Below are 24,486 nucleotides of genomic sequence, written 5' to 3'. Positions count from 1 at the left end.
AAGAGGAAAGATTTCATATCAGAAGCAATGATGGATTCCATGACTTTGCTGATAATTGGGAGAAGGCTGATTGGTCTGTAGTTGCTAGGATCTGTTTTTGCACCTTTTTTGTGCAAAGCGGTGATGTTGGCTGATTTCCAAGCAGATGGCAGTTGACCTTGAGCAAAAGAGAGGGTGAAGAGAACAGAGAGAGGGTGAGATAGAGCAGCAGAGCAGGATTTTAGGACCCGTGGGCTGATGCCGTCGGGTCCAGTTGCAGAATCAGAGTCGAGGGTTGACAGAAACTTTTCCACCTTGTCAGGAGGAAAGGACACGGAGTCCAGGAGCAGCAGGGTACGACTGGGTATGGTGGGTACAGCGAGGGATGGGTTTGGGACACAAGATTTAGAGGCAAACACAGAGTTGAGGCATTCAGCTTTTTCACGTGCGGAGTCAGCTGTGTAGCCGTTTGAGGTAAGGGAGGGGATGGAGGGGGAACAAACACCAGAAACGGATTTGACCAGACGCCACCAGGATTTGGAAGAGGGAGACAGATAAGAGAGTTCGGTCTTGAGAACGGAGAGATATTGTTTCCTGGCTCTCCTGAGGGTGGACACACACTTGTTTCGGGCTTTGTGAAAGGAAATGAGATTTCCTTCCGTTGGATTTGCTTTCCAGGAGACGAAGGCAAGTTGTTTCTGGGCAACAGCCTCACCACAAGATTCCGTGTACCATGGACGGGAGGAAGGGTATGACAACTGAAGACGAGATGGGATAAATCTGTGCATGAGAGAGAGCAATTTACTTTGGAAGAATTCCCAGGATGAGTTGATGTCAGAGGTGGTAGAGATGGGAGACCAGTCCAGATGATTGATGGCTGCTTGAAGACCGTGCCAGTTGGCCTGAGTGAAATGCCAGACTCGTCGACGCTGAGCAGGCTCCCTGAGGATGGTCAGAGAGATGTCCACTTTAACAAGGACATGATCAGATGATCTGATCGGAGCAGAAGAAGAGCAGCAGACATTTTCAGGGAAGTTAGTCAAAACCAAGTCCAGAAGAGAAGATGTTCCGTTGACTGAGATCCGGGTCGGTTTTTTTTTTGTTTGTTTTTTTTCTTTAAATCTTTCACTTGAATTCTTCTTTTTTTCTTTTACGAATGGGGTAACAACATTTAGGATGGCCCTCATAATGTTTTTGAGCATCCAGAAATGACACCTCAGGGTAGCTGCGTTCGGCAAATGCAAGCGTAATATTTGTTGAGGTTGAGAGCGTTAGTTGAAAGAGTAATAATGAATTGTCATTTGATTAATTTTGAAGACAGTCCATATGGTTGCTCTGTCTCGGCATTTGCCTCTTACAATGTTGTGTATCCTCATGTGTCCTTGAGTGTCCTGATCCTGATCATGATCGTGGACACAATGATCATGTGTCCTTTAGTCGTAGATACAATTAATATCTATATATATATAAGTACAATTTGCCTGTTGTGCTTCTGCCTTTTAAATCCATTTACAGACATCTCGAGATGGTCCGAGAGAAAAATCACATCAGCATTTGCCAGCTGCCAGCATCGAACAATTATTAATACATTAATTAAAATTTTTAAAATTCGAATTATATCAGGTTCATAAAAGAGCTTGTACATATATCATATAATCTAGGACCTGGCTTAGATATGTATGCACATAATTTAGGAGAGGATAACTCAACTGTTATAGGCTAATATGACCCCAAGGAACAACTTGGGATGTGTGCCAAAATCTCTATCCGGGACGAAAAGCCCGAAAATGACCACGCCCTTTTAAAAATGACCACGCCCTTTTTCATCAGAAGTGCTACTTCCGACTTAGCTGTATCTTCGAAACCGTTGGAGCTACAGATTTTCTGAGGTGCTCAAAATGTTCAGAATGGCCATGTTTAGGGGGATCATAGAAGAGTGTAAAATTTCTAATTTGATATTTTACGAGAAAATGGCTAAAAACCGTTAGGTCAACTTATTACCCTACAACTACCTACATACTGGAATTGCCATATATTTATTAACTTAAATTTTCCGGACTTAGAGCAAAGTTAGAACATTTGTGTCATTTACTCGAGTTGAACTGACAATTTGGAATTTTAACAATACAAGGGATTTTTTTAAAAGAAAGAAAGCGAGCATTTGGTTAATATAAAGAAATACTATTTTCAATCATTAGATACTATTATCAATGGAATGTGAACTTTAAATAAAAAACAAAAAACAAAACTTATTACTTTAGTAGGCAGCAGTATCTAGAGAGCTTAAATGTTTCAAAGATCAGCAGGGAAATTGTCCAACAGCGAACAATACAACTTTTAACACCACATTAGTACTGTTTATGTGTCATGTAAACCAGGGTCAGGAACATGAAGAGTAACACAACAGTCCAGGTATGAGGATGATGAGCAGCGTTCATTCAGTGATAGGGTTTTTACAACAATCACCTCCCTTGCATTTGCAGTACTTGCAACACTTGATCCCAGCTACCCTGCAGGGACACCCATTCTTGCGAGCACATTTGCCACACGTGCAGGGATCTGGCAGGCCTTCGGGTTTTGAGATCACAATCTCAGGGACTAATAAACTGCCCCTTCTTACAAAACCATAAGACTCGGCATTCATAATCAAGGTGGCATCTCTAAATGGGGCTTGGACCCACAGCTGCTGTTGGTGATAGCCTCTATGGATATGTTTCCTTGCATTAGTTGAGGTGCAAGTGGTTCTCTCAAAGTCCACCTTGAGGGCATTGCTATCAAATGCAGCGAGACGCAGGTCGTCAAATGTCTTCAGGTCTGTTGATGGTTTGAGGCACTTGACAAAGAATGTCTCTGCCATCTGTATTGCGCTTTCTGTTAGCTGTGGACAGTCGAAATTCAGGATCAGAGAGGAATTTCCTGGTTGGCGGACAGCGTTCAGGGCTGCAAGTTTAGTTGATATCTTGCTGGTTGTATCGCACCCAGTCAGCGCATGGAGTGCTGGGAGACACTTTGTGAGCTCGTCTCCCAGCGCTATGCAGATATCGTGGAGTGGCAATATTGATATTTTCACACCTGAGTTGCAGACGAGCCAGAGCTCTTGGAGGCCAAGATGTCTCCAATTGACTGTGATGTGGTATAACAGGCACACAAAGACATCTGTGTCACCTGATGACAGCGTCATGGGTGTAGGTCCTGACCGGTGACTTAGAATGTCCTGCACATGGAACATCATCCTGTCATCAGCTTCCTCGTGTGTGCAGTTGAGCCGAGGGAATGGAGAAGCACACCCAGCTGACACCATCCATGCCTGTGGTGATATACCAAGGTATAGAGGTTTGGTGCCTTGGTAATTGGTGGTGAGCCACTCAACATAGAATGCCTGGAAAGCAGTTTTGCTGATGGAAGACGACCAAAAGTTCTTTAATACCACTGGAACATTTTGGAAGAGAACAAGGATGGTATCGTGTGTGGAGCCTGTTCCTGCCAGGGTGCTTTCATTGCGGTCAAAGTTGTCAAATGCCCCATTTAGTGGGCTTGTTGCTTGAAGGACAGCGGGAAGAGGTACTCTGTTGTCACCTGCTGTAGTGATGATCCATTCAGCGAGGTCCACATCAATCCTCTTGACTGTGTTGTAGCTGACACACATTCCGTGATGGTTAAGAGCGGTGACTAGCTCTTTTGATCGTGTCAGACTGTGCACTCCATGGGCCACCATGACATGGAAAGCTGTTGGTTCCTTGCCATCAGTCAGGATGTAGTGCAGAATTTGAAAGACTACATCAGTCTTCAGCTGAGAGGTTGTTTTCCCCTTGAAAATATAGGAGCAAAACTCCTCCCATCTTGGTGGTGGGTTCTTAATGAATCTGTCCATGGACAGTTGGAGGTCTTGGGGCTCACAGAAGCTCATCTGCAGTCCAAACCTGTAGTCTTTCAGCTCCTGCGCCAGCTCAGTTGCAACCCGTTTGACAGGTGAAACTCTCAGGGACTCTACCAAGGCCTCTGAAGAACTCTTGGTACAAAGTACCATCTGGGATATTTGTTTGTTATTTGGGTATGTAAAGCAGACGGCGTCTCCATACAGCTCGATGATTAGCTTCTTTACAGCTCTGTTTGACACTATTCCAGCTGAATCTTCATTTAGCCTGTCTCTGATGGAAGTCAGACTGTGTGCTGACCTATTAAAATCAATCCCAAGGGCTAAAAATCTAGCCTTGAAGGAGTCGTCTCCGGCTGTTACCGAATCCTCCATTTCGAGGTTTTTCAGTATTTCCTCAATTTTAGCGTGATATTTATTGAAATAGCCTTTACATCAATGGTCGTGATATCGGATATCAGCCGCAAAAACATCATCTAGCTCACACATTGCCGCTGTTTCAGTGTACTTGGTCCTTGAACAACATGGCCGCATTTAGTAGTTTTTGGGCCATCGGCTTTTCACAGATTCTGAACAATGTGTGTATTTTATTCTGTTTAACTGTCTTGCAACCTGCACCACAAATGACACAGACATTTGTAGTTACACTGGACTTAAATCTCTTGCTGCGTCGCTCAGATGTATCATTAATAAGCCCCTGCTGAGATGGTTCTGATTGTTCTAATGGTTGGGTTATGCTGCCAGTCTTAGCCATATCCCTTTGAAAACTTCTGTAGCAAGATGAGGTGTGGTATTTTATGATACCCTGCCCTTGCACTGTCAGTCGAAGAACCCTAGCAGCTCGAGTGTCATTACTCTCTGTTTGTTTGGCAAGCGAAACAATATACCCCCCTACCGATTTCACCACTAGAGAGGTACTCAGATCGCTTCTTCTTCTGGCATAGGATGCACTCCTCGAGATTGATCGGCTTGATCGGCTTAGGTGTAGCACAAGGAGCAGCGAGAGGTACTCAGATCGCTTCTTCTTCTGGCATAGGATGCACTCCTCGAGATTGATCGGCCTGATCGGCTTAGGTGTAGCACAAGGAGCAGCGAGAGGTACTCAGATCGCTTCTTCTTCTGGCATAGGATGCACTCCTCGAGATTGATCGGCTTAGGTGTAGCACAAGGAGCAGCGAGAGGTACTCGGATCGCTTCTTCTTCTGGCATAGGATGCACTCCTCGAGATTGATCGGCTTAGGTGTAGCACAAGGAGCAGCGAGAGGTACTCAGATCGCTTCTTCTTCTGGCATAGGATGCTCTCCTCGAGATTGATCGGCCTGATCGGCTTAGGTGTAGCACAAGGAGCAGCGAGAGGTACTCGGATCGCTTCTTCTTCTGGCATAGGATGCACTCCTCGAGATTGATCGGCCTGATCGGCTTAGGTGTAGCACAAGGAGCAGCGAGAGGTACCTCATCCTGAATATAAAATAAACATGTTTCAAATTCTCGATCGGCATGGGATATCACTATCACCAATACAATTATACTACTATTAGATTGCTAGGCAAAGCTAAGACTAAAGTTTGCTCTACCATCAAATATTTTCCACCTCAAACAAAAGACCCCTCTTGGCCTCTAATCCGCGGTAGAGGTGGAACCACAACTGTACTGGGTGTACTGTAACATGCGCAAACTGCAAAATGCGTCTCCTTTAACTGCATCCTCCCTTTACCGTGGCGTGGTGCCTTTCTACTTTTCTAACCCACAGAAGCCACAGATATAAGACTAGGTAAATAAATAAAAGCTTGTCTTACCATTTCGCTGTACTTCAGTGAGATATTATCTCTGTGACACTGGATGGATAAGTCGTTCTCTCACTGTTTCACTCTCTCCGGATCTTGTGGCACTGGTGCGATGAAGCAGTCTTGTTAGTTTATAATCGAATGATTATATTAATTAGTAGAGGACCTGGCTTAGACATGTATGCACATAATTAGGAGAGGATAACTCAACTGTTATAAATATATGGCAATTCCAGTATGTAGGTAGTTGTATGGTAATAAGTTGACCTAACGGTTTTTAGCCATTTTCTCGTAAAATATCAAATTAGAAATTTTACACTCTTCTATGATCCCCCTAAACATGGCCATGCTGAACATTTTGAGCACCTCAGAAAATCTGTAGCTCCAACGGTTTCGAAGATACAGCTATGTCGGAAGTAGCACTTCTGATGAAAAAGGGCGTGGTCATTTTAAAAAGGGCGTGGTCATTTTCCGGCTTTTCGTCCCGGATAGAGATTTTGGCACACATCCCAAGTTGTTCCTTGGGGTCATATTAGCCTATAACAGTTGAGGTATCCTCTCCTAAATTATGTGCATACATGTCTAAGCCAGGTCCTCTACTAATATGCAGGACAAACATAATGGTAGACATCTGTATACTTTAATGTGAATTACAAAGACATCAGTGGACAATTGACAAACGTACTCATGGTACATGGGATTTAAGCATGGATTCCCACATTATAAGTTAAAATTGGAAGACCAACAGGTCAATTTAATACAATTAATATTTTGCATTGAAATTAAAAACTTTTTAACGCAGACTATAAACATATGGTCCTTACCCAGGTAACCAACGGTGCTGGATCGAATCTGGCTCATTGGCGGGACAGCTGCCCAAGATGTCTACACATTGTGTCAGTCCGGCATCATCGGCTGCCTGGGTAATAGCAATAAATATCTGGGGAAGATGCAAGTATTAGGACAAAGGAAGTTGGAGAATCACTGGAAGACAGAATAAAAGTGGGAGAATAGCAAAAATATGAAAGATTATTCATCGGATTTAAAAGAGTATTATCACTCTAAACAAAGTAGTGTGATGAATTGCTATATATATATGTGTATATATATATATATATATACATATCAAATATATATATTTGAGAGGGACTCCAACTTGTACTATGCCTTTTGCTCTTTCTTTGGCTCCCTAGATTCACCAGGGTTACTCGATAGGTTGAAAGAATCTGGGACAGATCTCATGAGCAGCGCAATTTTAGCCCTTGGTGATTTGTTCACTTTGGAAGATGATGAAGGAGGTGTTGAAGAAGAGCACAGAACGTCTTCGGACAAACTGCTGCCAGTGCCCAAGGATTCAGGTAACTTGTGGCTTCTTTGAACCAGCATCACTTTTGAATTGGCAATGAAATGATCATTCCTTCGTCATGGCAGTCATACACTTTTGTGAAAATAATTAATAATTTTACATTTAACATGTAATTATAACTCTTCAACTTGTGTCTTAAGAGCAGTAGAGGGTTCTTCATTTTGCTTTGCCATGTGATCTGCATAACAGTTGGTGCACCTTTTTCTGTTTGCACAATCATTCAGTCAATCTCCGCATAAGGTTCCTCATGAGAGCCAAGTGGGTTTGCCAAGACAACGTGTATTGGTCGTTACAGAAAGAAAATGTACACTTGCTAAACATAACCTCTCCTCATGAGAGCAATTTTACATTTGGGATTAGTCTCGGGGTGAATTATACAATTTGGCTCATTCATGTGCATGCCACACCTGGCTGCAGGTTCGCATCATTTCTAGGGGCTGTGCCTATATGCTGTTGATTTTGTGATCCTTTAATGTATTTATTATAATACAGCTATTTATATAAAGATATTTATTATAATATAGCTATTTATATAAATATATTTATTTATATATACTGTATATCTATTTGTATAAAGCTATTTATATAAAGATATATATTATAATATAGCTATTTATATAAAACTATTTATTATAACATAGCTATTTCTATAAAGATATTTATTATAATATAGCTATTTATATAAATATATTTATTTATATATACTGTATATCTATTTGTATAAAGCTATTTATATAAAGATATATATTATAATATAGCTATTTATATAAAACTATTTATTATAATATAGCTATTTCTATAAAGATATTTATTATAATATAGCTATTTATATAAATATATTTATTTATATATACTGTATATCTATTTGTATAAAGCTATTTATATAAAGATATATATTATAATATAGCTATTTATATAAAACTATTTATTATAACATAGCTATTTCTATAAAGATATTTATTATAATATAGCTATTTATATAAATATATTTATTTATATATACTGTATATCTATTTGTATAAAGCTATTTATATAAAGATATATATTATAATATAGCTATTTATATAAAACTAATTATTATAATATAGCTATTTCTATAAAGATATTTATTATAATATAGCTATTTATATAAATATATTTATTTATATATACTGTATATCTATTTGTATAAAGCTATTTATATAAAGATATATATTATAATATAGCTATTTATATAAAACTATTTATTATAACATAGCTATTTCTATAAAGATATTTATTATAATATAGCTATTTATATAAATATATTTATTTATATATACTGTATATCTATTTGTATAAAGCTATTTATATAAAGATATATATTATAATATAGCTATTTATATAAAACTATTTATTATAATATAGCTATTTATATAAAGCTATTTATTATCATATAGCTATTTATATAAAGCTATTTATTATAATATAGCTATTTATATAAAGCTATTTATTATCATATAGCTATTCATATAAAGCTATTTATTATAATATAGCTATTTATTGTGTGCCACATTTGGTATGTGTGCCACAAAGTGTCTTGTGGGTGGTGATGGTTTATGTGTAGAGGTTATCGTGTTTTTGTGTGGTCGTAAGGATGGAAATTGAATTATGGTGGAAATGTGATTGAAATGTGAATGGGGATTTCACATGTAAGCAGGCCATTGCAGCATTTTTTTGTGACATCTTTTATTGGAAATATGTGTTTGAGAATTGTATGGCAGCGGGGGAGGAAATGTTATTGTGGATTTTGTGGGTGGGGAAGGTGTGTGTGTCCGCAGGTATGGATCAAGCTCTGGAGGAGCGGTGACTGCAGCCCCCTCTGTGGTAATTGCTCCTGGCAGCCAGTGGTGTCTGGAAATTGGGAGCCCATCGGGGTGGAGTCTGTTTGGGCATCCGGCGGCATGGAGACCCTCGGCGACCCGTGAGGCTGTGTGGAGACCTCCCCGGCGGGACAACAGCGTAAGGAGCTGTTTGGCTGACACGGGCCAAGAGTTAAAGTGGGGGTGGGGGGGGGAGGGTGAAGAAGTCATAAGTCGGGCGACTTGTTTTTGGACTGCGGGCACCACAGCCTGAAGCACCCCCACCATCTTGCTTATACGGTACCTCTCCGCTGCCTTGTTGAGGATCACATGCACATGTGTTATGACATCTATGCCATGGTCTTGCAGGGGGGTGAAATACGTGCTTTGATGACAATGTGATTTGATTATTTTTTGAAATGTGTATGAATGGTTATGGGATTTGTGTGAATGGATGTGGGCGAAATCCACCAAGCCATGTCACTCACCTGTAACACCAAGACATGGCCTGCGGAAATTTGGGGTACATTGGGATGGCCCTGCAGCTAACGTTGGGTATTGTGGCATCCACCGGGGGGCGTGGTCTGTCGGAAGGGGTTGTACATATATTTATGAATTTTTGCATTTTGATAAGTTTTGTGGTTAAGATAGATTTTTGCGTGTGTTTTGACTTTTTCTTCCTACCCCAGGAGTTAGGAGCAAGGACTTCAAGTTTGTAAATATTTGAAATATGAATGGTTGCTTAAGGGGGTAGAACGTTAAGGAGAATAGGTAAATAGCTACGGCTCGCTTCCCACAGCTCTCCTGATTTATTTAATAGGCTAATTAAGTGTGAGTCGGTAAGTGTTAAGACTGGGATGGTATCGCCCGCAATGAACCTTGCGGGAGCTACAGTTCCAGGGAGGGGCTGTGTTACCTTTGTGGGGGGTAGTGATACTGTAGACCAGGTAGAGTGTATAGATTAGTGTGCTCCGACTGCTGTGAAGAAGAAGAAGAAACCTCGATGTACCATAAGTAGGGAAATTTGTGTAGACCGGATGTTGGGTAAGCTTGTATCTTCGTCCCCATCAGATGGGTGGGGCTTGTTAATTAGCGAGAAATTATGCATAAATTGATCCCCTGTGTGTAGTTGCCTCTTATTTATTCCTCTGCTTCTTTTGATACAGCACCCACACATTTAGCCAGAATTGCGCATTTAATGGCACTAAATATAAAAACTACCGAAAGCCAGCCAGGAAGCATTGTCGTGGATAACACAGACTTGGTGAGCGCACAGGACAGGCAGCTCCATGGAGACACGCCCAAAGAGCAGTGATTGGGCAGAGTTTTGATTGGCACAAAGGACTGGTAAGGTGGCATGCACTGATTGGGTCGGACATGGAGATGTGTTGAGATGAGGTCAGAGCCTGGACGATAAAAGAACGCCCTGGCCGACATTTTCTTCCTCTTGCGCCTTCTCGTTCTGGACACAATAGTGCTCGGACCGACATCTCGTGCTACTTCTCATGTGGGGGATTCACAGCGAGCATTGCTTCTCATGTCGTTTCTCGTGTGGCTCTCTCTCTCTCTCTTAAGCCAGGATCCCATTGCGAATGGCCGCTTGTTCTTGGCGCTTCTCGTTTGGGTATCGATAGCGAATGGAACATCTAGTCTCTCCCAGCATCGGCGGCTCTTGAATCGGGATCTCATCGTGAACAGTCGTGTGCCGGCATCTTCTTGACCCTTCTGATTTTGGACACCATCACGAACGGCCGTGTTCGGACATCTTGCTGGTGGCCGTGAAGAGGAAGAGCCATGGACTGAGAACTGCGGGTTTCCAAGCAGGAACGGCGAGTGAACAGGTGCGGCCCGTTCGGCTCACGCGCAAGCCTCGTAGTGAAATGAGGGCGCACTGAGGCCTTCTTCCCACCAAGGCCGAAGCTGTGTCCGGATTGCGCGCATGCGAGCCTGAGACAATTCCTGACAAGATTCGAGAGCTGCTCGCAGATAGGTGCCAACCACACCTTTTATTTTTGTATCATATTTCCCTTTGTCTGTGTACTGAGTCTTTGTGGGGGCACTCCAATTTAGGAATTTATTGTTATTTGACCATGTTTCTTTGTTGCCCGCATTTTCTTTAATAAAGAAACATCTCGATGAAACATCTTTAATAAAGAAACATCCCACAACATCTCGATGGGATTTAGATCCGGGCTTTGACTTGTACATTCCAGAACCCTCCATTTCTTTCTTTTCAGCCATTCCTTGGTGGATTTACTGGTATGTTTAGGGACATTGTCATGTTGCAAGGTCCACCTTCGGTTGAGCTTCACCTTCCCAACAGATGGCCTCACATTATCCTCAAGCATCCTCTGGTACAATGAAGAATTCATAGTGGATTCTATGATGGTGAGTTGCCCAGGCGCTGATGCAGCAAAGCTGCCCCAAACCATAATATTTCCACCACCATGCTTTACAGTTGGTATCATGTTCTTGTGGTCAAATGCTGTCTTTGGTTTTTGCCAAACATGTCTTCTGGTAGTGTGACCAAATAGCTCTATCTTTGACTCATCTGTCCAGAGCACATTGTTCCAGAAGTGCTGGTCTTTGCCTAGGTGTTCATTGGCAAACTTAAGTCTTGCCCTGATGTTCTTTCTGGACAGCAAAGGTTTCCTCCTGGCACACCTCCCATGTAGATCAAATTTGTGCAGCCTCTTTCTAATGGTAGACTCATTCACTTTGACATCAACACTGGCAAGAGCTACCTGTAGGTCCCGTGATGACATTCTGGGGTTCTTAGAGACTTCCTTCAGCATCTTGCAGTCTGCTCTCGGGCTGAACCTGCTGGGGCGGCCTGGCCTGAACAAGTTGGCAGTTGTTTGGCATCTTCTCCACTTGTCGATGATCTTCCGGACAGTCGAATGATTGATTTCAAATTGTTTGGAGATCTTTTTAAATCCCTTCCCAGACTCGTAGGCATCTATAACCTTCTTTCTGAAGGCCTCAGAGAGCTCTTTTGATCTAGGCATGGTGACGCCGCTCACTTCAACAACAAAGAGCAAACCAAACTAAATGTCTGAGGTTTAAATAAGACAGGTTCCTCCAAGATCCTCTCTAACGATGTTCTAATCATTTGCACCTGAGCTGATGCACCTGATTCTAATTTTAGGTATTTGAAGTAGTGATAAATGTAGGGGTGTACTTCCTTTTTCCACATGCGAAATTTGCATTTATGTTTTTTTAAATTATACAATGGACTACAAAATGTAAATGTTTCATGATATTTGTTTTGATATTTTTGATATTTTGATATTTTGATATTTGTAAATGTTTTGATATTTCATGATATTTCAACAAAATATTTCATGACAAATAACAATAAAAGAAACGCTTTGGTTTCAACAGCGTGAAGACGAGCTAGGTGTGAGGCAGGAGCACCAGACCAGAGGGGAGAGCAGTATTCCATAAAGCTGCAGATGAAAGCCTTGTATGTGGTGAGGAGCTCAGGTGTGCCAAGGAAGGACTTCGCACGACGGAGGATGCCCAGTCGGCGACTGGCTTTGGGGGCCAGATTTGAAATGTGGTTTTCCCAGGAAAGATCATGGCAAATAGTGAGACCCAAAAGCTTGAGTGACAGAACTTCTTGGAGAGGATTATTCAAAAAGTGGATGGGAGGGTTGTCCAGTCGGTCTTTTCGGAGAGACATCGTAAGAGTGTGAGATTTATCAGGATTGAAAGACATGTTCCATTTGTTTGCCCAGTCTGTGATTTTGTCCAGGTCTGCAGAGAGTGAGGAGGCTGCAGACTGCCGACCTGGGGGATGAGGAATGGAGCGACAGAGAGTAGAGTCGTCAGCAAAAAGATAGAGAGGATTTTCAAGAGAGTCAGAGAGATCATTGATGAAGACCAGAGAAAGCACAGGGCCCAGAACACTACCTTGGGGAACTCCAGCCTGAACAGGAAGAGGAGATGAGAGAAACCCATTCAGGGCCACACGTTGACTACGACCAGAGAGGAAGTCCGCCAGCCATGCGTGGAGATTTCCATGGATACCAAAGGAGAGAGTTTGGTGAGCAGAGCAGGGTGCCAGACCGTATCGAAGGCACGTGAAATGTCAAGGGAGACAGCTCTAATTTCCTGTTTGGCGTTGAGGACCTCCATCCATTGTTGAGAAAGCAGAAGCAGCATGTCCAGAGTCGAGTGACCAGGTCTGAAACCAAATTGATGATCAGAGATCAAGCCATTGGAGAAGAGGAAAGATTTCATTTCTGAAGCAATGATGGATTCCATGACTTTGCTGATAATTGGGAGAAGGCTGATTGGTCTGTAGTTGCTAGGATCTGTTTTTGCACCTTTTTTGTGCAAAGCGGTGATGTTGGCTGATTTCCAAGCAGATGGCAGATGACCTTGAGCAAAAGAGAGGGTGAAGAGAACAGAAAGAGGGAGTGAAAGAGCGGAAGAACATGATTTTAGGACCCGTGGGCTGATGCCATCAGGACCAGTTGCAGATTCAGAGTCGAGGGTTGACAGAAACTTTTCCACCTTGTCAGGAGGAAAGGACACAGAGTCCAGGAGCAGCTGGGTACGACTGGGTACGGTGGGTACAGAGAGGGATGGGTTTGGGACACAAGATTTAGAGGCAAACACAGAGTTGAGGCATTCAGCTTTTTCACGTGCGGAGTCAGCCGTTAAGCCGTTTGAGGTGAGGGAGGGGATGGAGGGGGAACAAACACCAGAAACAGATTTGACCAGACGCCACCAGGATTTGGAAGAGGGAGACAGATAAGAGAGTTCGGTCTTGAGAACGGTGAGATATTGTTTCCTGGCTCTCCTGAGGGTGGAGACACACTTGTTTCGGGCTTCGTGAAAGGAAATGAGATTTCCTTCCGTTGGATTTGCTTTCCAGGAGACAAAAGCAAGTTGTTTCAGGGCAACAGCCTCACCACAAGATTCCGTGTACCATGGACGGGAGTGAAGGGTATGACAACTGAAGACGAGATGGGATAAATCTGTGATTTTGAAACATGTTGAAAATATGTTGAAATGTACCTATGTCAAATATGTCAAATATGTCAAATATGTTGAAAAAGTCAAAACTTTACATGGGGTGTACTTACTTTTTCACGTGACTGTATATAAAGCTATTTCCTATTACTCCCGCTCGGGAGTAATGCATTCGGTCGTGTGTGTGTGTGTGTGTGTGTGTGTGTGTGTGTTCGTGTGTTCGTGAACAAGATATCTGGAAAAGTTCTAAACTGATTTGGATGAAAGTTGCTGGGATGATTGCATTTGGGATAAGGAAGAATTGATTCCTTTTTGGTGAAGCTCAGGAAATTATTCCGGATCCAGGAAGTTTTTTGGGGATTTTTTTTTTCTGTTTTCCTTTAAAAACCATTTTCTCTGCAATAATTGGACCGATTGAGAGCAAATTTTTATCATAGGAGGGACTCGGTCTGCAGAATATTTTAATGGTAATTATGACGTTACAGGTCACGTGGTTCGGCCGCCATATTGTTTTGAGTGAAAAACACTAAAATCCAATTTTCTCCAAAACGCCTGAACCGATCGAGGCCAAACTTTGCAGGCAGAATCGCATACCCATGGCGAACAAAAAAGTCAATGAGCATGACGTCATGCATCACATGGTTTCAGAGTTATGATGTTTTTAAGCACAAACATTTAAACCTAGCTCCTCCCTCATTTGTGATCCATTCGAGGGGAAACTTGACAAATCTGTTCAGCATATCAGTCAACTAAAATGCCCTTTTGGAATTTGCGATAGGTCACGTGGTTTGGCAGATTTCGTTAATTAAACGCAAATAATAAAAACATTTATATCTCTTGAACCACTTCTTTGATCGACGTGAAACTTCATACTGTAGTAGAAGTCATGAAGAGTAACAAGTGTGCAAAATTTGAAGATGATTGGATGTACGGTCTGGAGAAGTCTTCGACTGTGGACGATTAATTATAATTTATCACATGTACAGACTTGCAGGCATCGTTTGACACAATGTCCCGGGTTAATTTGAACCTCAAATAAAATTATAATTCCAGATTTGTCAATGGCTGAGGTATATTAACAAAAGAATAAAACAGATTTGGCAAAATTCCAACTTAAAAAAAAAAAAGATCGCATATTCACCTAGGGTTGTGAGAGGCTGAAGAAAAAGAAACCTCGCATGGGCTTCCCAGACCAAAAAATAATTCTGGCGATTTTCACGTTTATTTATCTATATATCTACATATCTGGGCAGTGTCTGTTGTCACTGAACTACTCCCTGAAACCTTTGTTTCCATGGTTGTGAAGTGTTTTTAATAACGTGGTGGTGGTTTTGAATCACGTGGTGGTGAGGTATTTTGAATTATGTGGTTTTGAGGTGTAAAATGACGTGGAGGAGATGTGTTTTTAAATCACGTGGCTGTGAGGTGTTTTTAATGAACATTGTGATATGAAAATAGTTTTCATATTTGTTGTAAATGTAGTTTAAACTCGTGGTTATGCGTTAGAGCGGTGTATTTTTTTAGCAGCGTCGTCTTCAATGTTCTTTAAAAAAAAAAAATAAAGACATATTCTGTCATTTTAAAACCTCCAAAGTGTGTATTAGGTTTCCCCGTTTCATAAAATGTATCGTTTGATACGTATAATGCTTTAAAACGGTTTTTGTTTTGTTTTGTTTTTTTACCTCAGAAGAGATATCAACATTTACCAAAGCGAATGTCAATCGCGGTGTCAGTATTTGATGAACTTATAGAGACTTAGATGACTTCTAAGTGTGACAAGCATGTGCACGGGATTCTTCCCAGAAGAATGAGTGGTCGCATTAGCTTGTCCGACTTAAAATGAGCGAGTTTTGTTTTGACGTTTGGGCCAGTTTTACATGTTGTATCCCTAAGGAATGAAACGAACGTTTTCCTGGCTTACAATTTTATTTGAAGTCACACATGCCTCAAAATACACTCATCTATATGGAATTGAACGCTGAATCCGAAAATGTAAGTGAAATTGCCTTGTTTTTTTTTTTACATTATCTTCTATATATTCTAAATATATATCTGTGCAGTGTCTGTCTTGTGTTGTCTTGTCTTGTGTTGTCACTGAACTACTCCCTCAAACTTTTGTGAAATCGTACTATTCCAACGTGACCCATGGCGGGAGTATGCGCTCTACTGAGTGGCGTTCTCGTAATATAGCTGTATTTATAAAGCTATTTATTATAATATAGCTATTTATATAAAGCTATTTATTATAGAATAGCTATTTATATAAAGCTATTTTTATAACATAGCTATTTATATAAAGATATTTATTATAATATACCTATTTATATAAAGATATTTATTATAATATACCTATTTATATAAAGATATTTATTATAATATACCTATATATATAAAGATATTTATTATAATATACCTATTTATATAAAGATATTTATTATAATATACCTATTTATATAAAGATATTTATTATAATATACCTATTTAGATATTTATTATAATATACCTATTTATATAAAGATATTTATTATAATATACCTTTTTATATAAAGCTATTTATATGAAGATATATATTATAACATAGCTATTTATATAAAACAATTTATTATAATATAGCTACTTATATAAAACTATTTATTATAATATACTGTAGCTATTTATATTAATATATTTATTATCATATATCTATTTATATAAAGCTATTTTTTTTATAACATAGCTATTTATATATTAAGATATTTATTACAATATAGTTATTTATATAAAGATATTTATATAAAGCTATTTTTTTTATAACATAGCTATTTATATATTAAGATATTTATTACAATATAGTTATTTATATAAAGATATTTATATAAGCTATTTTTTATAACATAGCTATTTATATAAAGATATTTATTATAATATACCTATTTATATAAAGCTACTTATATAAAGATATATATTATAACATATCTATTTATATAAAACGATTTATTATAATATAGCTACTTAAATAAAGCTATTTATTAGAATATACTGTAGTTATTTATATAAATATATTTATTATAATATACCACCAACACCAGGCTAGGTACTTACTTTTTCCACGTGCGAAATTTGCATTTATGTTTATTTAAGTTATACAATGGACTACAAAATGTAAATGTTTCATGATGTTTGTTATATTATATCGCCTTTATCTATCATTATTGTTGAAATGAAGATCAAATAGCTGTATGTTGAAATATGTTGAAAAAGTCAAAATTTTACATGGGGTGTACTTACTTGTTCACGTGACTGTAGCTATTTATATGAAGATATTTATTATAAAATAGCTGTTTATATTGATACAGCTGCAGGTTTTGAGTCTACTACAAGGGGGTTAGCCTCCATTCTTTCCCGAACTTACCGGACCTGAGCCTGCCACTCACGAATACCTTCATACCTCGGTAGGTTGCTATGCATCTACAAACACCAATTGGTCCATCTTGCGATTACAGGGTCCTACCATCCGACACCGTTTACCTGCATCACGTGACTTTTCCAATCGCGGAACGTACCCTCCGGTGGTGCACCACTCTTATCTTAGATTTGAACTGCAAATGAGGGTGGCCCGAGCTCACCAACTGGTTGGTACCCGCCGGGCTAATGAGCCGATTACGCGTGGAGTAACCTCCCGCCTATGTCAGATGCAAACAGCGCTGGCTCAATGAAAGAAAGGACATGCACGAACAGATGGAAAGGAAAACGTCAAGAAAGGATTTATTTACAGGTATTTACAAGTACTGTGACCATGTAGAATGTGGGGAGGGACTCGAGGGCTTTAATAATAATATATCTTTATTGTCCCATATTCAGGGAAATTATTCTTTGGTGACACCGTAAGTTAACCATCATAAAAACATAAAACACAAAGGGAATAAGAAAACAAAATATAAAGATATAAAATATAAAATATGCAAGATGGACAGGGGAAGGGGAAGGGAGGGTGCACGCAAGGGGGCAATGTGGAAAGGTGAATCGATATGTACAAGTAGTCACTGACATAAAGCGTACAGCGAAACGTAGAAATGGCAAAGAAAAATGGACGAGAAGCAGAACCTTAACCAATGCCGTATGATTATGACTGTGACTAAACAAAACAGTGTGCCACGTCAGACATTCACGGAGAGAGAAAGAAATGTCGGAAGTGAAGGCCGTGTGGGGATCATGGCTTCCCACTTACCGGACGGAACCAGTCGTGGTTCCGTAACCCAACGCTAAGGGAGGGGGAGTAAATGGGAGAAAATACTGGTGGGGTTTAAGGGTGTAGCAGTGTATTGTACACGTTTTAGCCCCTAATTTGGTCAGTGCTCCTCCACCCCAAGGCTCCCAGCTCGAGTCACCTACGCAAGCAACACGCAGGCAAAGGGCAGACACCAACACGGCCAGGCAAAGGCAGTCACTGACATGAGCACGGGCACAGGCACGCACTAACACGAGCACAGGCAGACAGCGAGACCGTCGGCAATCAGGCAGGCAGGCAGGCACGAGAGAGAGCGAACAGTCATCGACATGAGCACGGGCAAGAACCAGGCAGGCAGGCGAGTTCAGAGCGCGAGAGTGAGAGAATGACTAAGCAGTTATCAGCACGGGCAGGAACCAGGCAGGCAGGCGAGTTCGGAGCGCGAGAGTGAGGGAATCACTAAGCAGTTATTAGCACGGGCAGGAACCAGGCAGGCAGGCGAGTTCGGAGCGCAAGAGTGAGAGAATGACTAATGTTACGGTCTGTGACCTTTTGCTTCTTCCTCCCCCCCCCAACCCCCCCTATGACTGAGACCAAGTGGTTTGGTCCATGTGTATAAAGCCTATGATTGGCTGTGGGGCAGAGGAGGGGCCAGGAAGGTGATTCAGAGGAGAGAGAGAGTGGCCATTTTGGAGGAGGGCTCATGGCGGAGTGCTTTTTTGGGGGTTGTAGAGTTTCCAGCTGCCATCTCTCTACCTGAAGGGTATGCCGGATCAACCCCCCTGCAGCCGCCTCTCTACCTGAAGGCTGACGTTGATCGAACTCTTGCTGCCGTACCTCTACTGCCTTGGGGCCTACTCGTGGACTTGCCTACTCCTACCCTCTCATGCTGGGCCTGCACTGGGGCCTACCACTGGGCCTGCCCTGGGGCCTACCCGTGGACTTGCCTACTCCTACCCTCTCGTGCTGGGCCTGCACTGAGGCCTACCACTGGGCCTGCCCTGGGGCCTACTGTTGGGCCTGCCTTGGGGCCTACTCGTGGACTTGCCTACTCCTACCCTCTCGTGCTGGGCCTGCACTGGGGCCTACCACTGGGCCTGCCCTGGGGCCTACTGTTGGGCCTGCCTTGGGGCCTACTCGTGGACCTGCCTACTCTTGGACTTGCCTACTCTTGGACTTGCCTACTCTTGAACTGGCCTACTCTGGTTTTTCCCTCTTCTCCTTTCTTTGTTTTATGTGTAGGAAGAGATTTTTCGTGTGATAATACATAAATAAAGACAGTGTGATTGAAGGCTTGGCTTGGTGTGCTTCAGGCCGTAACAAATTGGGGGCTCGTCCGGGAGCTGGATTATATGATACCTGTCTTGGATTTTTTTTTTTTTTTCGCATTAGTAAGTTTTCTCATTGGCAGATAATATTGACTTTTGTTTACGTTGCTGATACTTCTATATTTACTGCAGTCGCACACCATGGCTGAGGAGATGGATTTTGAAGTGAAGGAATTTGTGGAGAAGAAGGGACTATCAGTGCAAGATGTAGAACTGTTACGTATGGTAGGGTTACAAGCTGTAGCTGATCATCTTGGGGTTAGTGGGACATCTCGCATGAAAAATGCGGAGATTGTTTCGGCTATTGTCAGTCACATGGGTTTCGAACCGTTGGTAAAATTGAGGAGTGAAGCCTTGGAATTAGCCTGGATAGAATCAGAAGAAGGACAGCTCAGACTAAAGTTAGAAGACAAAGAACGGCAAAGAGAGTTTGAAAGAGAAAAGGAAGAAAAGCAAAGAGAGTTTGAAAGAGAAAATGAAGAAAAGCAAAGAGAGTTTGAAAGAGAAAAGAAAGAAAAGCAAAGAGAAAAGAAAGAAAAGCAAAGAGAGTTTGAAAGAGGAAAAGAAGAACGGCAACGAGAGTTTGAGGTAAGAAAATTAGAAATTCAGGTGGGACAGGCCCAACCGGTTTCCATCGATTCAGGTGGGGGTCAAAATGATCTCCCCCGTTCCTTTGATGTGGCTCGGAGCATTAGGCTTGTTCCCAAGTTTAACGAGGAGGAGGTGGAAACGTTTTTTCTGTCGTTTGAAAAGATAGCAAAACGTCTTCAGTGGCCCGTACAATACTGGACCCTGCTACTACAAAGTGGGTTCATAGGGAGAGCCCAGGAAGTGTATTCAGCTCTGTTGGAGGATCAGTCAGAGAATTATGAGGCTGTTAAAAAGGCTGTGTTGTCAGCCTTTGAGCAAGATCCGGAAGCATACTGGCAGAAGTTCCGAACCTTAAAAAGACAGGCTGGGCAGACATTTGTTGAATTTGCAAGGGAGAAGGAAATGAGTTTTGATCTGTGGTATCGTTCTCTGCAAGTGGACAGGACCTATGGTAATCTCAGGGAGGTTATCTTGATTGAAGAGTTTAGGAACAGTATCCCCTTGGACATTAGGACACACCTTACGGATCATAAGGTTGGTGAGTTGAAAAAAGCTGCTGTTGGTGCAGATGATTATGAACTTACCCATAAGAGAGACCTTGGTTTTCCTCATTATGGTACTACCTGGGATAACAAGAAGGGGGTTAGTGAGGACCGGTCAGAGGGGGAGCGGACAGACCATAGGGGTCCATTGGTGTGGCCGTCTCTGGATAGACAGTTTGAGTGGTCGAGTCGGGCATCTCGCCGGGGACCGGCCCCCACGTGTTATTACTGTAAACAGAGGGGACATCTGAAGTCGAATTGTTGGAAATTGCAAAGGGAGGAGAAGCAGGGAGACTCCGTTAGACCTATTGCATTGGTTTGAACCAAAGTGGACAGCCACAATGATCGTGCCCTTTCAGTTAAGGCTGAGGATACTGCTGACCTTACGAGCCCAGTACAGGACCGTTATAAACCCTTTGTGTCAAAGGGCCAAGTGTCTTGGGATGGGAAAGTCAAGTCCGTAGTTATTCTGATGGATACTGGGGGCACTGGGGCAGCCCAGTCGTTGATGTTGTCTAATATTTTACCCTTGACTTTGAGTAGTTCGGGTAAAGCGAGTGCCTTAATCCAGGGCATTGCAGGTCGTTTTGTCCCAGTCCCCTTACATAGGGTGAACTTGAAGTCTGATTTGGTCACAGGACCCGTGATGGTAGGAATAGTCCCCACTCTCCCCATAGAGGGTATTAGTTTCGTATTGGGAAATGATTTGGCTGGCGATAGGGTTTGTGATTCCCCAGTAGTGAAAGAAAGATTCCTCGAAGAGACTGAGAACCCCAACCTTTGGGACTACGTATGTACTTTCCGGGAAAGACTTACCACCGCCTGCAATGTCGCCAAGGAACATTTGAAAGTATCTCAGCGAGTAATGAAGGCCCGTTTTGACCTGAATGCGACAGCTCGTAATTTTCGGCCTGGAGACAAAGTGCTAGTTTTACTACCTCTGCCTGGGGAGCCACATCGGTGAAGTTTAGCGGTCCCTACGTGGTCGAAAGGAAACTGAATGAAGTGAACTACGTGGTGCGGACCCATGACAGACAGAAACCTTGCCGGGTGTGCCATGTTAATATGCTTAAAAGGTACTATGAGCGTGAGGCTGACCTCAGCCGGCCAATTGGTAGGTCATATAAAGCATCAAGATATTGACTCTAGCGAATTAGACAGCGTTGCTCTACAAGCCTCTGAGAGGGAACCGATGGAGGCTTTTAGTACAGCCGTACCCCTTGAAAATTGTACATATTTCGGGTCGAGATAATGTCAGTTGCAGATGTCCTATCTCGAGCTTAAGAGATTATTATTTTTTCATTCCCCTGCATTTGAGCTATGATGCCTGTAAATGTCACAATGAGAGGTGGCTGTTTGTTTATTGCACTGTTTATGCTGGGTGAAGAATAACCTGCCTTTGTAAAAGAAAACTTTTCTTGGGGTTAAGTAAGCTTCTTTAAGGGGGGGAGGTGTTATGGTCTGTGACCTTTTTCTTCTTCCTTCCCCCCACCCCCCTGTGAGTGAGACCAAGTGGTTTGGTACATGTGTATAAAGCCTATGGTTGGCTGTGGGGCAGAGGAGGGGCCAGGAAGGTGATTCAGAGGAGAGAGTGGCCATTTTGGAGGAGGGCTCATGGCGGAGTGCTTTTTCAGGGGTTGTAGAGTTTCCAGCTGCCATCTCTCCACCTGAAGGGTATGCCGTATCAGCCCCCATGCAGCTGCCTCTCCACCTGAAGGGTGACGTTGATTGAACTCTTGCTGCCGTACCTCTACTGCCTTGGGGCCTACTCGTGGACTTGCCTACTCCTACCCTCTCGTGCTGGGGCTGCACTGGGGCCTATCACTAGGCCTGCCCTGGGGCCTACTGTTGGGCCTGCCTTTAGGCCTACCCATTGACTTGCCTTCTCATACCCTCTCGTGCTGGGCCTGCACTGGGGCCTACCACTGGGCCTGCCCTGGGGCCTACTGTTGGGCCTGCCTTGGGGCCTACTCGTGGACTTGCCTACTCCTACCCTTTCATGCTGGGCCTGCACTGGGGCCTACCACTGTGCCTACCCTGGGGCCTACTGTTGGGCCTGCCTTGGGGCCTACTCTTGGACCGGCCTACTCTGGTTTTTCCCTCTCTTCTCCCTTCTTTGTTTTATGTGTAGGAAGAGATTTTTCGTGTGATAATCCATAAATAAAGACAGTGTGATTGAAGGCTTGGCTTGGTGTGCTTCAGGCCGTAACACTAAGCAGTTATCAGCATGGGCAGTAACCAGGCAGGCAAGGTGAGTCCGGAGCGAGAGAGTGAGAGAATGACTAAGCAATTATCAGCATGGGCAGGAACCAGGCAGGCAAGGCGAGTCTTGAGCGAGAGAGAGAGAGAGAATTACTAAGCAGTTATCAGCATGGGCAGGAACCAGGCAGGCAAGGCGAGTCCGGAGCGAGAGAGAGAGAGAGCCAAGCCAACCAAGCACCCGTGGGCTTTTAGTAAGGTCCGACTGAGGGTTCGAGAAAGTTCCTTTGGATGCTGATTGGTGGGCCGACGCATCGCCCTGCCCCCACCAGCCTTCTCAAAGTTCCGTGGGTGGACTCTGGGCCCTGATTGGTGGGCTGCACTGCCCCCACCAGCCCTCCATAGCCGGATGCCGTCATTCGGTCCTTCCGGCCGGCGAACCGAAAGGCTCTCTCTTCAATCACCACTGGGACGCTCGCCATCTACATTACAAGCATACTGCGAATCCCACCGCTGTAGGGGTGTACTTACTTTTTCCACATGCGAAATTTGCATTTATGTTTATTTAAATTATACAATGGACTACAAAATGTAAATGTTTCATGATATTTGTTATATTATATCACCTTTATCTATCAATATTGTTGAAATGAAGATTAAATAGCTGTATGTTGAAATATGTTGAAAAAGTCAAAACTTTACATGGGATGTACTTACTTTTTCACGTGACTGTATATATATATATATATATATATATATATATATATATATATATATATATATATATATATATATATATATATATATATATGTATATATACACAAGCTTGGCTCGGCTCGCCACGCGTCTTTACACAGGAACGGGCTTGTTTTAGCTGAGGATAATGACTGTACCTGAGTTGCTGTTTTGTCCTGATATACACCAATCATAATACAAACAATTATTTTGCACAAATATATTTGTAGTGTTTGTGAAACTCCATTTTATAAGCAATTTAGGTAGAAAAATAAAATAAAACGAAATAAAAAAACCCTCAGCACATATATACAGGAGGGGTCTGTGCAGACTGGAGATTTGGGACGATTACACCTCACCACCACGAAATTCAAAACGCCTCACCACCATGTAATTCAAAACACCTCACCACCACGTAATTCAAAACACCTCACCACCACATATTCCAAAACACCTCACCACCACGTAATTCAAAACACCTCACCACCATATATTTGAAAACACCTCACCACCCCGTGATTCAAAACCCCTCACCACCACGTGATTCAAAACCCCTCACCACCAAGTAATTCAAAACACCTCACCCCTACGTGATTCAAAACACCTCACCACCACGTGATTCAAAACACCTCACCAACAACGTTATTAAAAAGACTTCACAACCACGGAAACAAAAGTTTGAGGGAGTAGTTCAGTGACAACACAGACACTGCCCACATATGTAGATATATTTATATAGAGGACTGTACCTGAGTTGCTGTTTTGTCATGGTTTACACCAATCATAATACAAACAATTATTTTGCACAATGTATTTGTAATATACGTGATATTACATTTTATAAACAATTGAAGTTGAAGATTTAAGTTAAAAAAAAAAATGTTCAATACATTTTTCAAAAATTAAAAAATTAAAATATATATAGATTTCAAAAAAAATTCAACAAAAATACCCTAAGGACATACCCACGGGAGAGGTAGGTGCATACCAGAGGTTTGGTACGATTTCACAAATGTTTGAGGGAGTAGTTCAGTGACAAGACAACACAACACAACATAGACACTACACACACACATA

General features: G+C 42.1%; 1 protein-coding gene across 1 annotated transcript in view; it reads left to right on the top strand.

The window, feature by feature from the left end:
• Positions 1 to 24,486, top strand: part of LOC137433137 (uncharacterized) — a 131,370-nt gene that overhangs the window by 36,156 nt on the left and 70,728 nt on the right. Inside the window, exon 5 of the mRNA XM_078783346.1 lies at positions 6,831 to 6,995. Coding sequence (XP_078639472.1) covers positions 6,831 to 6,995 — 165 coding nt within the window. The remainder of the gene's footprint in view (positions 1 to 6,830; positions 6,996 to 24,486) is intronic.

Source organism: Myxine glutinosa, chromosome 8, assembly GCF_964187855.1.
Source record: "Myxine glutinosa chromosome 8, kmMyxGlut1.1, whole genome shotgun sequence".
Lineage (NCBI taxonomy): Eukaryota > Metazoa > Chordata > Myxini > Myxiniformes > Myxinidae > Myxine > Myxine glutinosa.
This window is presented reverse-complemented; position numbering and strand designations above follow the sequence as displayed.